General features: G+C 40.2%; 1 protein-coding gene across 1 annotated transcript in view; it reads left to right on the top strand.

The window, feature by feature from the left end:
• LOC120930418 (dynein heavy chain 3, axonemal-like) overlaps window positions 1–19518 on the top strand; it is a 530045-nt gene that overhangs the window by 194590 nt on the left and 315937 nt on the right. Inside the window, exons 15-16 of the mRNA XM_040341605.1 lie at window positions 13396–13599; window positions 18307–18437. Coding sequence (XP_040197539.1) covers window positions 13396–13599; window positions 18307–18437 — 335 coding nt within the window. The remainder of the gene's footprint in view (window positions 1–13395; window positions 13600–18306; window positions 18438–19518) is intronic.

Here is a 19518-nt window from a genome sequence, read left to right as displayed (position 1 = left end):
AATAATTTAAATTTATGGAAACTAAAATATAAAAGAATAGAAAAACAATAGAACAGAATATAATCAATTATAATATATATTATATTTTATTCTATTCTCGTGTTTTTCTTTTCTATTCCATTCTAATCTTTTCTATTCGAATTTGAATTCATTTTATCCGAAATTTGAATTTCTTATTAAATGAAATCGAATTTGAATAGAAAAGATTATAAAAGATTAGTTTCATATTAGAATTTGAAAAAATTTTGACCGAATTCCTAAAAAGTCGATCAAATTTGAAAAATTTTATTAGATTAGAAAAAATCTACTGCATTCGAAAGAATTCTACCACATTTGAAAAAAATCTACCAAATTATAAAAAACTACCGCATTTGAAAAAAATCTACTAAATTAGAATAAACGACCACATTCGATTTTTTTTTACATATAACCATTTTCCAAAATTCAAATTTCATATAGAATGAAATCGAATTGGAATAGAAAATATTAGAATAGAATAGAAAATAATAGAAACGTTAATAAACTGGAAAAACAATAGAACAGAATAGAATCAATTATAATATATATTATATTTTATTCTATTCTCTTGTTTGTCTTTTCTATTCCATTCTAATCTTTTCTATTCGAATTTGAATTCATTTTATACGAAATTCGAATTTCTTATTGAATGAAATCGAATTTGAATAGAAAAGATTATAAAAGATTAGTTTCATATTAGAATTTGAAAAAAATTTGACCGAATTCCTAAAAAGTCGATCAAATTTAAAAAAAATTATTCGATTAGAAAAAAATCTACTGCATTCGAAAAAAAATTCTACCGCATTTGAAAACAATCTACTAAATTAGAAAAAACTACCACATTCGATTTTTTTTTACATATAACCATTTTCCAAAATTCAAATTTCATATAGAATGAAATCGAATTGGAATATAAAAGATTAGAATAGGATAGAAAATAATAGAAAGTTAATAAACTAGAAAAACAATAGAACAGAATACAATATAATATTTTATTCGCTTTTGTTCTATTGTTTTTCTAGTCTATTCTTTTATATTATTTTCTATTCAAATCTTTTCTATTCTAATTCAAATTCATTCTATATGAAATTCCAACTTCTGAAGCCATCTTCCAAAATTTGAATTTCGTATAGAATGTGAGGCTACGGCAGTATGCTGAGCCTGCATGGGATAGAGCAGAGGGAGAAGTGGGCTGCCGCGCTCTGGGGTAGTAACAGCCTCTGATTGGTCAGCTGCGGCAGCCCCCTTCTCTGATAGGTCCGTTCGCGTGAGGTAAAACCCGCACTGGACGAGCCTATATAAGGGAGAGGCTGAGGCGATTTGCTCAGTCACATCTCCTGACAAGCAGCATCGCCCGCCTCTCCCTCTCTCTCAGGATGAAGCGCGCTGTGCAGGACAGCCGTGAGGAGCTCTTATGTAGACTCCTAGAGAAGGCGGAGAGCAGGGGAGGTGAAGAGTGGCTGAAGCGTTGCCTGTCTGAGGAGAGTGGCTCTGTTTTATCTGTCAGCCCAGCTGCAGTACCAGAGATGAGCGTGGGCGCCCCCAGGAAACAGCCTGGAAGAAAAAAGAAATGTAAGACCAATAATTTAGCTCCTCAAGCTGAGGGAGCTGCAACAAGAGGTGCTTCTTGCCAGCAAGGGAGCAGCGCTGCCTCTTCCCCCCCTCCTGGGGACTTGGGTGAGCATGTTTTACCTGAAGTTGTTTTCAGTAATGTTAACCAGTTATCTGCATTTTCTAGTCTAATTGAATCTTTGTCTGTCATTGTGCAGCAGTTCAAAGGTATACATGATGCGGATTTTACCTCACAAAATGTAAATATGTATGTGCAACCAGGTGAGAGTCTGAGTACTCAGGCATGCACAGTAAGTCAGAGTGCACAGGAGACTGGTGCTGGAAATAGCGATAATGCTATTGATATGGAGGAGGTTGGTGTGGTGTGGCATGAGGCTGGTCATCCCTCTCTGCTAAATAAGGATGTTACTGTCAGATCGAGTGTGAGGTGTCCTGCTGTTAATAATACTTTACCCCTCAGATCCTCGGCTGCTATGGTCAGCGAGTCTTCCTTTAAGGAACCCCTCCCTTGCAGTTTATCCCCGCTGGGTTTTCATCTGTCTAAGTCAGTCAAAGAAAAAATTTGGAGGGGTGAATATCTCGATATATTATCACTTCTCCCTGCTTCTAAGGAGTTTTTGGCTAAATCTGACAGGCAGTCCAGCGAAAGAACAGAGGAAGATAGGAGGAGAGCGGTTCCTAAGACATTTCAAAACTGGCTGCAAGCGTTCTGTATCTATTCAGCAGTTATGGGAGAACGCTTCCCGGGGAAGTGCTCAGGTTTATTCCAACACCTGGATATTATTGCGGAGGCCTTTCGCCACTTTGGCGGCTCCGCATGGTTCTCATATGACGAGAATTTCCGTCAAAAACTAGCTGTGCACCCATCGCTGCATTGGGGGGCTAAGGACGTTGGTTTATGGTTAAACCTTATGCTGCCACCTAGGCCCCAGTTCACCCCTCGCCCCGCTTCAAATGGTCAGAGTCCAGTCAGGAAGGGTGTATGCTTTGCATTCAATGAGGGTCAATGTAAATTCTTATTGAATTGTAGATACAAACATGAGTGTTCTTATTGTGGCGGTACTCACGCGGCGAGCAGATGTTTTCGTAAAGCTGCCGCTAGTTCCTCTCATTCAGGACCCAAGGACACAGATGGGAAAGGCCCCGACTCCGGTGAGCCTGGCAAGAATGCGCCCATGGCTCGAGCGCTATCCAGACCACAGGATGGCGGCTCTGCTAACTGAAGGTTTTGCCAATGGTTTCTTAGTGCCATCCTTTACTGGTTCAGGGTGTACACCAGTTAAAAATTTACTATCGGTATCCATGCACTCTAACTTAGTGCTTGAGAAAATTTGCAAAGAATTGTCTGAGGGTAGGGTGGCTGGCCCCTTTAATGACCCGCCATTCTCTAATTTCCGGTTGTCCCCTTTGGGCATCGTACCCAAGAAAGAGCTGGGTGCGTTCAGACTGATCCACCACCTATCTTACCCACCGCATTCGTCACTCAATGACGAAGTTGCCTCTGTGGAGGCTCCAGTCTGCTACGCCTCATTTGATGAGGCTTTGTGTCTTTTGAGGCAAGCAGGGCAAGGGGCTGTGCTAGCAAAGGCTGATATTAAGTCGGCTTTCCGCCTTCTTCCCGTGCATCCACAAGGCTTCAATTCTTTGGGTTTTCAATTTTTGAATAAATATTATTTTGATAAATGCATGCCAATGGGGTTTTCTATGTCATGCTTTTATTTCGAGGCTTTTTCCTCCTTCTTACATTGGGTCGTGTCAGTCGTTATCCCTCAAGGCCTTATCCTACATTATCTAGATGACTTCTTGTTTTTAGGTCCCCGGGGGTCATCAGTGTGTATGGAAGCTTTACAGGTTTTCTTTGACGTTTGTCATGACTTTGGCGTGTCTCTGGCCCAGGAGAAAACAGTTTTTCCCACGACAGTTATTGAATTTTTGGGGATCACGGTTGACTCCGAACGAATGGAATTCAGATTGCCACAACAGAAGATACATAAAATGAAGTCTATGATTGCAACCTTTCTTGTCAGTAAGAAGGTGTGCTTAAAGGAGGCACAATCTTTGCTGGGTCTTTTTGCTTTTGCAGCCAGAGTCATCCCTATGGCGAGGGTATTTTCGCGCAGGTTCTCGTTAGCCATAAAAGGTATGGTGAACCCTTACGCTCATTTCCGAATTTCAAAAAGCATCAAGGATGATCTAAGAATTTGGGATGCTTTTTTAAATGAGTTTAATGGTTCCTCGGCCTGGCAAATGGACTTTATTAATAGTTCTCAGTTGGAATTCTTCACCGATGCAGCTGGCTCTGCTGGGTTCGGGGCTTTCTTGGATGGGCGCTGGTGCGCCCAGTCCTGGCACCCTGATTGGCTCCAGAAGGAGATACTTCAAAATCTAGTTCTGTTGGAGCTCTTTCCAGTGATTGTGTCGGTGGTTGTGTGGGAAGACATCTTTAGGAATCGTAGAATCTTAGTTCATACGGATAATAAAGGTGTCTTTTTTGCCATCAATACTCTGTCCTCTAAGTCTGATCCCGTTCTGAGGTTATTGCGTTTCCTTGTACTTCATTGTATGAACTGTAATATATGGTTGAGAGCTGAGCATATTGCAGGTAAAGAAAATAACATAGCAGATTCTTTATCTCGTTCACAGTTCAAGAGATTCCGAGAGTTGGCGCCATCAGCGGATCAACATGGCACCCCTTGCCCAGACTTCCTCTGGGGCTTAATTTGGGAATAATATTCCGGAATCTCAAGGCTTCAGTAGCGGAAAACACCTGGAGGGATTATAGGCTTTCATGGCACAAATGGTGCTCTTTCTGTCAACCATTGGGTTTGGATCCACTAGATGTATCTTCTTACGTGGCTTTGTCTTTTTTGTCCTTTCTCATTCAGTCTAATCTGTCCCCGGCTTCCATAGGTAAAATATTGGCTGGAGTTTCTTTTTTCCTTAAGTTTGCAGGCCTTCCTGCTCTTACCTCTTTCTTTCAGGTCACCCAGGTTTTGAAGGGCCTCAAAAAGTCTAGGCCCTCTTTAGATAATAGGCGTCCCATATCTATCCCCATTTTGATCGATCTTCTTCAGATCCTTCAAGATGTCTGCTCATCCAATTTCGAATCTTTGCTTTTTAAGGCTGCTTTCTCTATAGCATTCTTTGGAGCCCTTCGGTTAGGTGAGTTTACTGCAGCAAATAGAAACGCTTTTTCATTTCTCCGTTTTTCTCATGTTCAGTTTGACGTCGGTTCTGTCCGTCTGTTTTTGTCCAGATCAAAGTCCTCTCAGGTTGGCCAGTGGTTTTCTTTATCCAGTTCTCCTAATGAGGCTATCTGTCCCGTGTTTCATGTTCGTAATTATCTTTTGGTCAGACCATTGAGTAACGATTCCTTTTTTATTCATGAAGACTTGTCCTCTCTAACTAGGTACCAGTTCTCAGCTGTTTTGGCCTCCTGTTTGAAGCGCTTGAATTTATCTGGGTACCAATTTTCTTCCCATTCTTTCCGAATTGGCGCTGCCACCACAGCTGATTCTATAGGTTTTTCAGAGAGTAAGGTTAAAAAAGTGGGCAGGTGGGGCAGCAATAGATATAAGTTATATGTTCGTCCCAGTCTTCTAACTTTATGATTCTCTTTCAGATTTATCCAGGAATATCGCTTGGGTCATAGGTCACTCCTACGTGTTCTGGGCTTACAAGCACTCCGGATCCAGATCATACTCTGCTAACCTGGGGCTTGATCCTGATTTATTTTTAATTTTATGGTCAGGTGTTAGAGGTATGCGGTGGCGCAATTTAAAAGACCACCTAGCTTATTTGTCTTCTGTCTGGCCTCAACCCCAAGTGATAGTTATCCACGTGGGGGCTAATGACTTGGGTAAATTCAACACATGGGACTTGTTATGTGAAATGAAAAGGGATCTCTATTCCATAACTCAAATGTTCCCAGGTTCAGTGTTAGTATATTCTGAGATGGTTCCCAGGCTGTTATGGTCGCCGCACGGCACCCTTTTCTACGTGGATAGAATCCGCAGACGGCTAAATAGGACGATTCATAGTTTTATGCCTTCAATTGGTGGCTCTTCCTTTCGTCATTCCGAGTTAGAGGGTTTTTTGCCTGGGTTGTTTCGGGTTGACCAAATTCATCTGTCAGGCATTGGCCTGGACATTTTTAATATGGGTATCCAGTCCATGATCGAATCAGCCACGGTGGTGGGGGGGCCTCGGCCAACAGCTTCGCGGTTGGCCCCGGCCGGTGGGGAGTAGTCGTCCAGCTTTTGCTGGATGGACAGAAATTAATTTGATTTTAAAGTTTTAAGTTTAGCCAATTTGGCCTTTTGTAATTTAATTTATTTATTGAGAAAATTTTTGTAACCCCGCCCCCACATTTTATGGATGACACCGTGGCCAATTTTACCAAAGTTAAATAAAAATGTTGTATCAAATTGTTGTTTGGTCTCCTTATTCAATACCTCTGTACTAGCCCATGTGAGGCTACGGCAGTATGCTGAGCCTGCATGGGATAGAGCAGAGGGAGAAGTGGGCTGCCGCGCTCTGGGGTAGTAACAGCCTCTGATTGGTCAGCTGCGGCAGCCCCCTTCTCTGATAGGTCCGTTCGCGTGAGGTAAAACCCGCACTGGACGAGCCTATATAAGGGAGAGGCTGAGGCGATTTGCTCAGTCACATCTCCTGACAAGCAGCATCGCCCGCCCGCCCACCCTTACCTGTCAGTTTGTCATAATAAGTCATGGGGTCGTCTGTATGGGGGGAGTAGTCGTCCAGCTTTTGCTGGATGGACAGAAATTAATTTGATTTTAAAGTTTTAAGTTTAGCCAATTTGGCCTTTTGTAATTTAATTTATTTATTGAGAAAATTTTTGTAACCCCGCCCCCACATTTTATGGATGACACCGTGGCCAATTTTACCAAAGTTAAATAAAAATGTTGTATCAAATTGTTGTTTGGTCTCCTTATTCAATACCTCTGTACTAGCCCATGAATTAGAATCGAAAAGAATACAAAAGAATAGAAAAGAAAATAATAGAAAAGAATGGCATAGAAATATATCATTTTTTTTATTCTGTTCTATTGTTTTTCTATGCTATTCTTTTCTATTCTATTCTAATCTCTTCTATTCAAATTCATTCTATACGAAATTTGAATTTCGAAAAATGGTTATATATTTATATAATAGGGTTAGGGTTAACCCTTAACCCTAATATTTATAGATATATTTAACCATTTTCCGAATTTAGTATAGAATGATTATTAATTGGAATAGAATAGAAAATATAAAAGAATAGAATAGAAAAACAATAGAACAGAATAGAATAAAATATGATACATGTTTTTCTAGTTTATTCTTTATTATTTTCTATTCTAATCTTTTGCATTCAAATTCAAATTCATTCCATACGAAATTCGAATTTGGATTCAATGATGTTGAATTCTTTTGTATTCAAATAATATATATATTATATATTTTCTAACATCTTCCAAAAATCGAATTTCATATAGAATGAATTTGAATTTGAATACAAAAGAATTCAAAATCATTGAATACAAAATTAGAATTTCGGAAAATGGTTATATATATAAATATGAATACCCTAACCCTATTTTATATATATATATATATATACCGTATTTATCGCGGTATAACGTGCTCCCGCGTATACCGCGCACCCCTAAAGTGGCCCCGAATCCTGTGGAAAAAACGTTTTTTTTGTACTTACAGTTTTGGTGTCTTGCGCGGCATCCATCGGCGGCCTCGTCAGGTCCGGCGTCCGTCTGCGGCTTCTGGTGTCCTGTTCGTCGGGTCCGGCGTCCTTCTGCGGCTTCGGGTGTCCTCTTCGTCGGGTCCGGTGTCCTTCTGCGGCGTCCTCGCGTCCTCCCTGCTCGTTTCCCGCGCCGAGTTTGAATACTGCGCCGACATATACAGAGCGCAGTACACTTGTATATTGTCGGGCAGGCTCGGCAACACTCGCGCTCACGTCCTGTACGTCCTGGACGTGAGCGCGGAAGGAGCCGAGACTGGCCGACTATACCCGAGTGTACTGCGCTCGGTATATGTCGGCGCAGTATTCAAAACTCAGCGCGGGAAAGCGGGTATCGGCGTATACCGCGCACCCACGATTTTGCCCTGATTTTCAGGGCAAAAAAGTGCGCGGTATACGCCGATAAATACGGTAACCATTTTCCGAAATTCGAATTTTGTATAGAATGAATTTGAATTTGAATAGAAAAGATTAGAATAGAAAAGAATAGACTAGAAAAACAATAGAACAGAACAGAATAAAATATAATATATCATATATGTTATATTTTATTATATTCTGTTCTATTGTTTTTCAAGTTTATTATTTTCTATTTCTATTCTTATCTTTTAACCCTAACCCTAACCCTAATATATATATATATATATATATATATATATATATATATATATATATATATATATATATATATATATAACCATTTTCTGATGTATAGAATGATTTTGAATTAGAATAGAAAAGATTAGAATAGATTAGAGTAGAAAAGAAGAAACTAGAAAAACAATAGAACAGAATAGAATATATAATATAACATATATTGTATCTTATTCTGTTCTGTTCTATTGTTTTTCTAGTCTACTCTTTTCTATTCAAATTCAAGTTCATTCTATACAAAATTAGAATTTCGGAAAATGTTTTATATATATATATATATATATATATATATATATATATATATATATAATACTGTTCTATTTTTCTATTCTATTCTTTTCTATTTCATTCTAATCTTTTCTATTCGAATGTGAATTCATGCTATACGAAATTCGAATTTCGGAAGATCATAGAAAAAATATAATGTAATATATATATATATATATATATATATATATATATATATATATATATATATATATATATAAAACCTCTTCTGAAATTCGAATTTCATATAGCGTAAAATCGAATTTGAATAGAAAAGATTAGAGTAGAAAAGAATAGCATAGAAAAACAATAGAACAGAATAGAATAAAATATAATATATATTTTCTATGCTATTCTTTTCTATTATTTTCTATTATTTTATTCTAATTCATTCTATATGTAATTAGAATTTCATAATTAGAATTTCTGAAAATGGTTATATATATAAATATATAAAAATATAAATAAATAGAATAAAATCGAATTCTAATAGAATAGACTAGAATAGAAAAAAACAATAGAACAGAATAGAAAAAAAATGTTTATATATATATATATATATATAAACCATCTTCCGAAATTCGAATTTGGTACAGAATGAATTCGAATAGAAAAGTTTAGAATAGAATATATTATATATTTTTTCTATTTTTTCTATTCTGTTCTATTGTTTTTCTATGCTTGTCTATTATTTTCTATTCTATTCTAATCTTTTCTATTGGAATTCGATTTCATTCTATACAAAATTCATATTTTAGAAGATGTTGGGCTGGATTCACAAAGAGTTACGCCGGCGTATCAGTAGATACGTCGACGTAACTCGGAATCTAAGCCCGTCGTAAGTTTAAGTGTATGCTCAAACTGAGATACACTTAAACCTAGCTAGGATACGACGCCGTTCATAAAAAACGTCGATCACGTCGGGTCACCAATCATTTACATAAAACACGCCCCCCTCATCCTCATTTGAATTAGGCGCGCTTACGCCGGCCCCATTTACGCTACACCGCCGTAAGTTAGGAGGCAAGTGCTTTGTGAATACAGCACTTGCCTCTCTGACTTAAGGCAGCGTAGCGTAAATACGCTACGCTACGCCACCGTAAAAATGCGCCGATCTACGTGAATCCAGCCCGTTATATGCATATATATATCTCTATATATAGAGATATATAAAAAAAAAATTCTGTTCTGTGCTATTGTTTTTTTATACTATTCTTTCTATTTTTTTTTATTCTAATTTAATCTTTTCTCTTCAAATTCAATTTCATTCTATACAAATTTTGAATTTCAGGAAATGGTTATATATAGTTTTGTTTAAATGTGGTAGCATTATTTCGAATTTGATCGTTTTTTTCGAATTCGGTAGATTTATTTTCGAATGCGTTAGAATTATTTTGAATGCGGTAGAATTTTTTTGAATACGAAATGAATCCCGAAAACGAATGTAATGAATGCAACAAACTTAACTAAACGAATTTAATTAAATAACGAATCGAAACGAACCAAAACAAATTTTTTCATCCTGCACATGTCTAGTTGGCATCTGTTCCTTCCTGAAAAGCACAGAACAGTAATGACAGCCTTAGACGAACATGGCCACCTGAGACCAGACTTTGAAGTTAACAAAATTGGGGCAAGTAAATGGGACTTATATTGGGGACCACTAGAAAGAACAATATCAACCACATATAGAAAGTATATAATAAAAAACATCAATTTTTATTAACATGTAGATTTAAAATCATGATAAAACAGTAGAAAAAGGCAACAATCCAAATATATGATGTATGTTGGGGCTGCACAGCACCCCTTCATCAGGCATGTGACCCTTGCACCCTTTGGTTTTAAGGTGAGACCCTGTGCAAACAAGTAAAGGCATGGGTCCCCCCCAAATCTATACCAGCCACTTATGCGAACCACATAGCTGTCCTCCTGTCTTGGGTTCATCAGAACAGTCAAACAGCCATGGTTCTGTACAAACTTGTGTTTGGCCCAAACCTTAAGTCCATCCCTAAATAGCACCAGAGCTGAGAGGTATATAGTTTTCTCTCAATGTAGCCACTTTTGTATACCTGCTGTACACTTTGCGCCAGGCCACTCTATTCCACAACCAGCATTAATTCCCTTCCTATAGCACAGATTGTTTACTAGCACCACTGAGATAAATTTCTCACTTCACTTCATGCCGAGGAATGTTTACTGAAGCCTTGTAAATATCTGTAATAAATAAATAAAGATTTCTCAAATGCAGAACATAGCATATTGGCAAACAGTTGAGCAACTCATATTAAGTGGGGAAAAGACAATGCTTCCTACCTAGTAAATATCCCTAAACATCCACCATATTAAGATAATAATATTACAGCATGAAGCCAACATAAAGTCATAATAACATAGAATATGTAGGGTATCCGTTTTTGTCACTTTAGTCAAAACTAAAATAAAACTTTAGGTTTTAAAGGGGAGGGGGGCAAGTAGAACTTTTGCTATATTTCCTAACATGGACACAGACTGATCTTGGAATGGTTGGAGTGCCACTTTAAATATAGTAAATGACCATTTGATTATAGCAGCGAGCGAGCGCCCCCTCCTTAACCATGCCAGGCCGCATGCCCTCAACATAGGGGGGTAGGTGCTTTGGGGCAGGGGGGACGCCCTGTGGCCCCCCACCCCAAAGCACCTGTCCCCATGTTGATGAGGACAGGGCCTCTTCCCGACAACCCTGGTCATTGGTTGTCGGGGTATGCCCCCAAATCCCGGCCCCCCCACCCTAGGTGAATGAGTATGAATGAGTGAATGTAAAAAAACACACTACACAGGGTAATTTATTAGTCAGCTCCGGGGGCCCCCCTCTCTTCTTTAGCTCTTTTACGAGGGGGGGCTTCTTCGATGTCTTCTGCGGGGGTCACGGTCTTCACCACCATCTGGTTCTCTTCCGCCGGGGGGGGCGCTTTCTTCTTTAGCTCTTTTACATCGGCCCCCTCCCGGGCTTCTGTCGCCTTCTGCCTCTCTTCTTCTCTTCTTCGATGTTGACACATCGCTTCCTCCCGCTGTAATGCCGTGTGCGCGTCTCTCATCGATTTATATAGGCCTCTTATGCTGTCACAGTCCCATCATGCTCTGTACACCCGGAGCATGATGGAACTGTGACATCATAAGAGGCCTATATAAATCGGTGTGAGCTGCGCACACGGCATTACAGTGGGAGGAAGCGACGTGTCAACACCAAAGAAGAAAAGAAGAGAGGCAGAAGGCAGAAGGCGACAGAAGCCCGGGAGGGGCTGCTGTAAAAGAGCTAAAGAAGAAAGCAGCCCCTCCCCAGCGGAAGAGAACCAGACGGCGGTGAAGACCGGGACCCCCCCTGCAGTAGACATTGAAGAAGCCTGGGAGAGGGCCGCTGTAAAAGAGCTAATGAAGAAAGCAACCCCCCCCCGATGGAAGAGAACCAGATTGCAGTGAAGACCGGGACCCCCGCAGAAGAAATCAAAGAAGCCCCCCTCGTAAAAGAGCTAAAGAAGAGAGGGGGGGCCCGGAGCTGACTAATAAATTACTTTAAAAACCCTCTGTAGTGTGTTGTTTTTTTTTCCGCCAGGTGAATGTGTAGGGGTACGATGTACCCCATACTCATTCACCTAGGGTGGGGGGGTCGGGATCTGGGGGCCCCCTTATTAAAGGGGGCTCCCAGATTCCAATAAGCTCCCCTCCCGCATACCCCGACAACCAACGGCCAGGGTTGACGGGAAGAGGCCCTGTCCTCATCAACATGGGGACCGTTGCTTTGGGGTGGGGGAGACCACAGGGCATCCCCCCTGCCCCAGAACACCTACCCCCCCATGTTGAGGACATGCGGCCTGGCACGGTTAAGGAGGAGGGGGGGTGCTCGCTCGTCCCCACCCCCTTTCCTGACCGGCCGGGCTGCTGCTTGGATACGGGTCTGGTATGGAATTTGGGGGAACCCCACGCAGTTTTTTTGGCATACAGTGTTCCCCTTAAAATCCATAGCAGACTCAAGGTCCTGGTATGTTCCTGTAGGGGGAACCCATGCCGGTTTTTTATTTGAAATTTGGTGTGGAGTTCCCCCTCAAGATTCATACCAGACACAGTGCTTTGTATTGGCAGGGATCCAAGTAGGATCCCCGTTCAATATTGTGCCTCGGCTAAACGCAACCGCAGCTAAAAGCACTGTACAAATGCAGCTGACCGCTGTGCCTGGAGTCTTGAATTCCAGCAAAACATAAACATGCTTTTATCTGCGGCAAAACAGCCGCCCATGTGAAAGGCGCCTTATAGTGATAGTGACATCAAATCACCAAACCCACCTATGGATGACACCATGTTTAATGTTGATAATTTCTATCTGTGCTGTCTGAGCTTTCTTGTGTTTGCTTTCTTAGCCATTCTGTTTTTTTATTTTTTCCTAGAGCAAGATAAGTTCAAATATAAACATATTTTCCTGCATTGCCTTCACAACTTTTACCATTTTAGAAAGGGTAATAGGTTCATCTCTGTTATTTTCTGTTAGAAAAAAACCTTTGCTAAATTCTAATTGTATTTATATTTTTTTATTCCGACTGTTGTCATTGCATTATTGCAGCTCTTTCATCGGATTGTGCTGACCTTCCGCTCATTAACATTACTCCCACAGCAAGAGTTTATATTGGTACTTTAAAACCAAACGACCTCTACAGGAATAAAGCAAAGGCCACCAGCAATGCTCTGTTCAAGGGGAATCGATAAAGCAAACAGCTGACAAATCTCTCATATTAAGCACTTTGACAGCTAGCAGCTCTCTGCAGATATTCAAGTCATGGTTATATAACCTATTTTAATATAGAGAATTTTCTGTTTTTTTGTTTTTCTGCCCAAGATTCAGCTGGAATACCAAACAGAAAAGTTACAAGACCCGAATAAAGTGAATACATAATGTAAAGCCCTGCAATTTCTTATTAGGTTAACAGATCTGTCACTCAGATTCCCAAGGTGTCTTGGCTGTATCCTCGAGACCGCATCACATTACAGTTGACAGCATTTCCCTGAACTAATTCAACCATTCTTTGTTTATTTACCCGGGCTGATTGCATTTTGTTTTCCTCTCACCTTTAAAATGTCTTTTTTTATTTTCTTAGTTCGGGACACCCGTCCTGATAGAAAATCTCACCGAAGAGCTTGATCCAATCTTGGAGCCTTTGCTGCTGAGACAGACGTTTAAACAGAATGGAGTGGAATACATCCGACTTGGGGAAGCTGTTATTCATTACAGCAGGGATTTTAAACTCTATATGACCACCCGCCTCCGAAATCCTCATTACCTTCCTGAAGTGTCTGTCAAAGTATGTTTTCCTACTGATATCTACTGAACAAGGAAATTATAGGAATTAGTACAATTGGTAGAAATGCAAATACATTGGCGATAATGAATGAAGTGCTGTGAAGTTATAATTGGACTGTGGAATTGTTTTCCCATTTCTAATGGTATTATTCTCATATTTATGTAGATGTCAAAATAATACAGCTGTGCAATTGTAAAGACAGGATGTGACTGGAGTTTTTTTCTAATTAGATTTCAGAGCTTGTTGCACTAAGTATTGCTTTTTCACAGCTAGCTCTTTATTTTAGCAGATAATACAGTGAATCAAGATCATTTACTAAATACTACAGATTTTTTTTTTCAGAAAGTCTTTTAAAGCTGCTTTTAAAATAAAAGGAAAATCACAATATTATGAAAATAAATACTGAAATTACACTACTGGCTGAATAGTAATCCTTACAAAATGATATAACATGTCAGAGAGTGAAATAGAACTTATTGAAGTAAAAAGAACAAAAACTGGTGAAAGTATCACATTCATTGCATCCTAGATTTAAAAATGTAAACTGAAATAACCCTCCACACCAAAATGCCCTGTGCACCAGATTTATTAATCCATCACCACATTGAGGCAAACAATGCTAATGTCTAGTAAACTGTCAATGTAAAAACGAACAACATTTGTTACTTTTAATTCATTAGGACACTTTGTCCCAACCAAATTTGTACAAATAATTGATTATGAAAACTAGTGCAGATATGTTTCATTGGCAACATTGGCCTAGGGCAGTGTTTCTCAATTCCAGTCCTCAGGCCCCCCCAACAGGTCAGGTTTTCAGGATTTCCCTCAGATGAAAAGGCTGTGGTGATTACTAAGGCAGTGAAACTGATCAAATCACCTGTGCAAAATAATGGAAATCCTGAAAACCTGACCTGTTGGGGGGGCCCGAGGACTGGAATTGAGAAACACTGGCCTAGGGTGAGAGGAATGGTACACAGCCAGCTGCACATTTTGTTGCTAAATTCTTAGTTATAAATTATCATGTATTATTCTGTCTACCAGTGCAGTTGGTGGGTCTTCATTGTTGTTGCTTTTTATAGCATGTGCAGTTTTGTTGGGAAATACTGTACTATGTACCTACAATTCATCTAATCTGGGTCTGCACACCTAAAACTGAACTGCTAGTAACTGGAACAGGTGCATCCAAGCTACTACCTCCTGTGCAATGACTGGTGAGCCTCAAGAACATAGCACTTAGCCTGTGAAGGCTCTGTAAATCTTCATATAATCCATTAAAAAAAGGAAGAAAGGCTTGTGCCATGGAAGTTGGCTAAAACATACATTTTATTATAGCATGTTAACAACAGTCAAAAAATCCACCAGGCCTTAATCATGGCCAATGATTAAGGTCTGGTGGCTGAAACGCATTACATTTTTTGACTATTGTTCACATGCTATAATAAAATGATGTTTTAGTTGACTTCCATGGCACCAGCCTTTATCCCTTTTTAGAACTGCAAGTGATATAGGAGAATAGTTTTCCCCTGTTCTGATGGTTGCTCTGATACAGTAAGGCCCTGTACACACGATCGAACATGTCTGCTGAAACTGGTCCGCAGACCAGTTTCAGCGGACAGATCGGACCGTGTGTACAGCCTAGCAGACAGGTTTCCAGCAGACAAAAGTTTTAAAGCATGCTTTAAAACTTGTCTGCTGGAAACCCGTCCGTCCGACATGTCCGCTGGTTAGTACACCTACTAGAAATCTCCTGCATGCGTCAAATGGATTTGACGCATGCGTGGGAGTATTTTACTTCCTGGTTTGGTGACGTGGCGGCGTCAACGTCAACGCCACGTCACCGCGCTGTCTGTCGGCGGAGATTTCGGTTTGATGGTGTGTACAGCCATCAGACCAAAATCTCCCAGCGGACATGTCCGATGAAAACGATCTGCGGACCGTTTTCATCGGACATGTTCTATCGTGTGTACAGGGCCTGAGAGTAAACTGTCTCCTCTGCCTCTAACTTCAGTATACTTTGTGTGGAGTGATGGGAGGTGGTCGCACAACCAGCTGGGGACAGAATTGTAAATATGGCCCTGCCAGAACAAAAACTGCACTGATTGCAGACTATGGCAACCACTTCTGTAGTAGGAGCATGACAGGGAGACTGTTGCTATTGACAGCACACTTCTTTTGTTACCACTAAAATAAAAAGCTCAGTATTACTGAAGATAATAATAATAATAATTAGAAATATTCAATTGCAAATTGAACAGCTTATTTGCCTTTAGTAAATCAACCCCCTTATCTCAACGGTTCTTAACTACTTGCCGACCAGCCGCCGTCATTCTACGGCGGCAGGTCGGCTCTCCTGGGCGAGAGCCCATAGTATAACGTCGGCTAATAGAGCGGCCACTAGGGGAGCGTGCGCGCGCCCCCTGCTCGCCCCCGACTCTCGTGCGTGTGCCCGGCGGGTGCGATCGCCGCCGGGCACACGCGATTGCTCGTTACAGAGCGGGGACTGGGAGCTGTGTGTGTAAACACACAGCTCTCGGTCCCGTCAGCGGGGGAGATGCTGATCTTCTGTTCATACAATGTATGAACAGAGGATCAGTGTTTCCCCTAGTGAGGCCACCCCCCCCACAGTAAGAACACACCCAGGGACATACTTAACCCCTTCCCCGCCCCCTAGTGTTAACCCCTTCACTGCCAGTGGCATTTTTATAGTAATCCAATGCATTTGTATAGCACTGATCGCTATAAAAATGCCACTGGTCCCAAAAATGTGTCAAAAGTGTCCGAAGTGTCCGCCATAATGTCGCAGTACCGAAAAAAAATCGCTGATCGCCGCCATTACTAGTAAAAAATATATATTAATAAAAATGACATAAAAATACCCCCTATGTTGTAAACGCTATAACTTTTGCGCAAACCAATCAATAAGCGCTTATTGCGATTTTTTTTACGAAAAATACGTATCGGCCTAAACTGAGGAAAAAAAACGTTTTTTTATATATTTTTGGGGGATATTTATTACAGCAAAAAGTAAAAAATATTCATTTTTTTCAAAATTGTCGCTCTATTTTTGTTTAGAGCGCAAAAAATAAAAACCACAGAGGTGATCAAATACCACCAAAAGAAAGCTCTATTTGTGGGAAAAAAAGGACGCCAATTTTGTTTGGGAGCCACGTCGCACGACCGCGCAATTGTCAGTTAAAGCGACGCAGTCCCGAATCGCAAAAAGTGCTCTGGTCTTTGACCAGCAATATGGTCCGGGGGGTAAGTGGTTAAAAAAGTAAAACCATTCATAAAACTTTAATTTCCAGCACATGCCGGAAATGTAACACTCCCATTGGCTGTGCTCTCAACTAAACTGTCAAACCATCCAATGGCTGGTGTTATAACTGATCACATGTGCAGCATCATGGCAGTTTTATAATAAACAGAGGCAAAGATGGCAACTTCCTTGGCTGAAAATGATAGAGGGTTTTCTTACACTTTAAGCAGTGGGGAAATGCTGGCCATGCATGAAGCAAATGTCAGACTGTTCCTGATGAGCCAACTGAAATTTAGGCCATGGGTGGCCCTGTCAACACACTCCCACTCGACATCCTTCAATCTGAAAATCAAGGAAGCCTAATTAAAAATTGTCAGCTGAACAGTGGTTGCAATCAAAACAGATCAAGCCACTGTTCTGGTATTCAGACAGCCATGGATACCAGCTGTAAGAACACAACAGCCATCTGTTTAGCGTTGATGGTGGAATTTACAGGGAAATGCTACAGTGTCCAGTCCAGTGGCCAGCTTAATTGCAGTGTAATAAAAATATCTGTCTCTACAAATCTTTACACTTAACAAGTAGAAAATTATAAAAAGCAAGAATGTAAAAATGAGATTCAGATTGAAACTTCCTTTAAACCTTAATTCTAAGCGAATAGTAAATGCACAATTTAATTTAGCTCTGTAATGATTTTTTTAAATGAAAGAAGTTTTAGGCAGGCCATACACAATTATCGCTATCAGCTGCTATAGTAGCTGTTTTTCCCCGCTCACCCCCGCCAGGAGAAGACAATGGCCCGGCAGGAGGGATTTCCGCATCAACACTGTCCGTGGCTCTGTGTATGGCTGGCCTTACTGTCTGAATTTGACTTGCTATCCCCCTCTTGAAGTCTGCTGTACAGCTTGTACAGCATAGCTCAGAGAGAGGGGGCAGAATGGGGAGGGCAAAATAGGGGGTGGGGCAGTCTGGGCAGACTGACAGAGATATGAGTTTATCAGTGTTCTGCTGTTCCTTTCATAATCCAGTCACAGGGTAGGCATGAAGAGGAAACTGGCAACTAAAAGTGAAACTGAAGCAAAGAAAAATCAGATCTTCTACCCCGCTACATAGGGCTGTGCTATGATGCAGAACAGTGTATATTTTAGGACTGGATAAACACAAATACAAAAGATAAACAAGGATGAAAATGATCAGGCACAATGAGTCAGGTTTATGAACATTAAGCATAGAAAGTGTTGCCCATAAATATCAAATATTTATTTTTATTTGACAGGAAATCCTTGTGAGTTAAAAGGAACATCTCTATGTTTGCCTCACTTTCAATTGCTTAATTCTTCATATATTAACTTTCTTATTTTGATCGCTACATGATTTATAAGATCCATAGAGTTGCAAATATGTGGGAGAATTATGAATGCACTAAACTCTGTGTTTTCTTTATATTTTAGGTCACTCTTATCAATTTCATGATCACACCAATAGGTTTAGAGGATCAGTTATTAAATATACTTGCTGCAGAAGAAAAGCCTGACTTAGAAGAAAGGAAGCATCAGCTTTATCTTGAAGGAGCAAAAACAAGGTTTTTATACTTTTATTTCTATAATGTAACAAACCAAAATGCTTAACTAAGGAGTCAATTTTTTATTTTATTTTTACCTTTCCCACTGTATTATGTTACCATTGTTTTTCAATAAATCTTCAGGTTGAATGCTTAATGTACCATAGAAGTAAACCAAGTGATATTTAACATAATTTAAAAATACAGCGTTTATAATTCTGAATTTGTTTTTGTTTTTTTAACCTTCCTGTCCCTCAGAATCCACCCTAGCTATTGCTTCTCTTGGTGACACAATGATGGGATGAGAGGGGAATCTTCCCAGTGGGGTCAAAGTAAGGAATAAAAACCTCAAGAGGTGTGGATTTGAAGAACTCGATCCAATGATATACTATAGAAAAGTGGTCCCAAACCTTTTTGGCACTTCAGACTGGATTTAGGGCAACCAATTTTCACAGGGACCCGGGGGAGAGGGACAGGGGAGGGGCTATCCATGGAGTCTGACCTTAGCCCCCCTTTACAGTATAGTCCACCTTTTATATCAGGGTCCCCTTCACATCACAGCCCCACTTTACATTACAATGCCCCTTTGTAACAGGGACTACTCTGTATAGGGGCACTGTAATGTAGAGGGGGGCTGTGGTGTAATGGGGACTGCACTGTAAATTGGGAACTGTGATGTAAAGGGGACTACACTGTAAAGGGGAACTGTAATGATTACAGTGTCCCTTTACAGTGCAGTCCCCTTTATATTACAGAGCCCCTAGCAACCACAGCCTCCTACATTACAGTCAAACAAAAAAAGAAAAAGAGGGCACAGACACAATCCTTGTGCATTATCCTTAGGTTGTTTTAATAAAATAGAATATAAAGAACTACTTACAAACAAATAGTAAAAACTTGCAATACAAGTGATCTCCAGAAGACAATAATCTGTCTTGAGACAACAGACTCCAAATCGCATTTCGAAGGAATACCTTCTTCTTCAGAGCCCCAGGCTGGGCTCTGAAGAAGAAGGTATTTCTTTAAAAACGCATCAGCCAGCAGTGGACCTTGAATCTCCTCCATTACCACCTGGAGTATATTGTCTCAAGACTGATTGTTG

The sequence above is a fragment of the Rana temporaria genome, chromosome 3, assembly GCF_905171775.1.
Source record: "Rana temporaria chromosome 3, aRanTem1.1, whole genome shotgun sequence".
Lineage (NCBI taxonomy): Eukaryota > Metazoa > Chordata > Amphibia > Anura > Ranidae > Rana > Rana temporaria.
The sequence above is the reverse complement of the archived record's forward strand: the minus strand, read 5'-3'. Positions and strand labels throughout refer to the sequence as shown.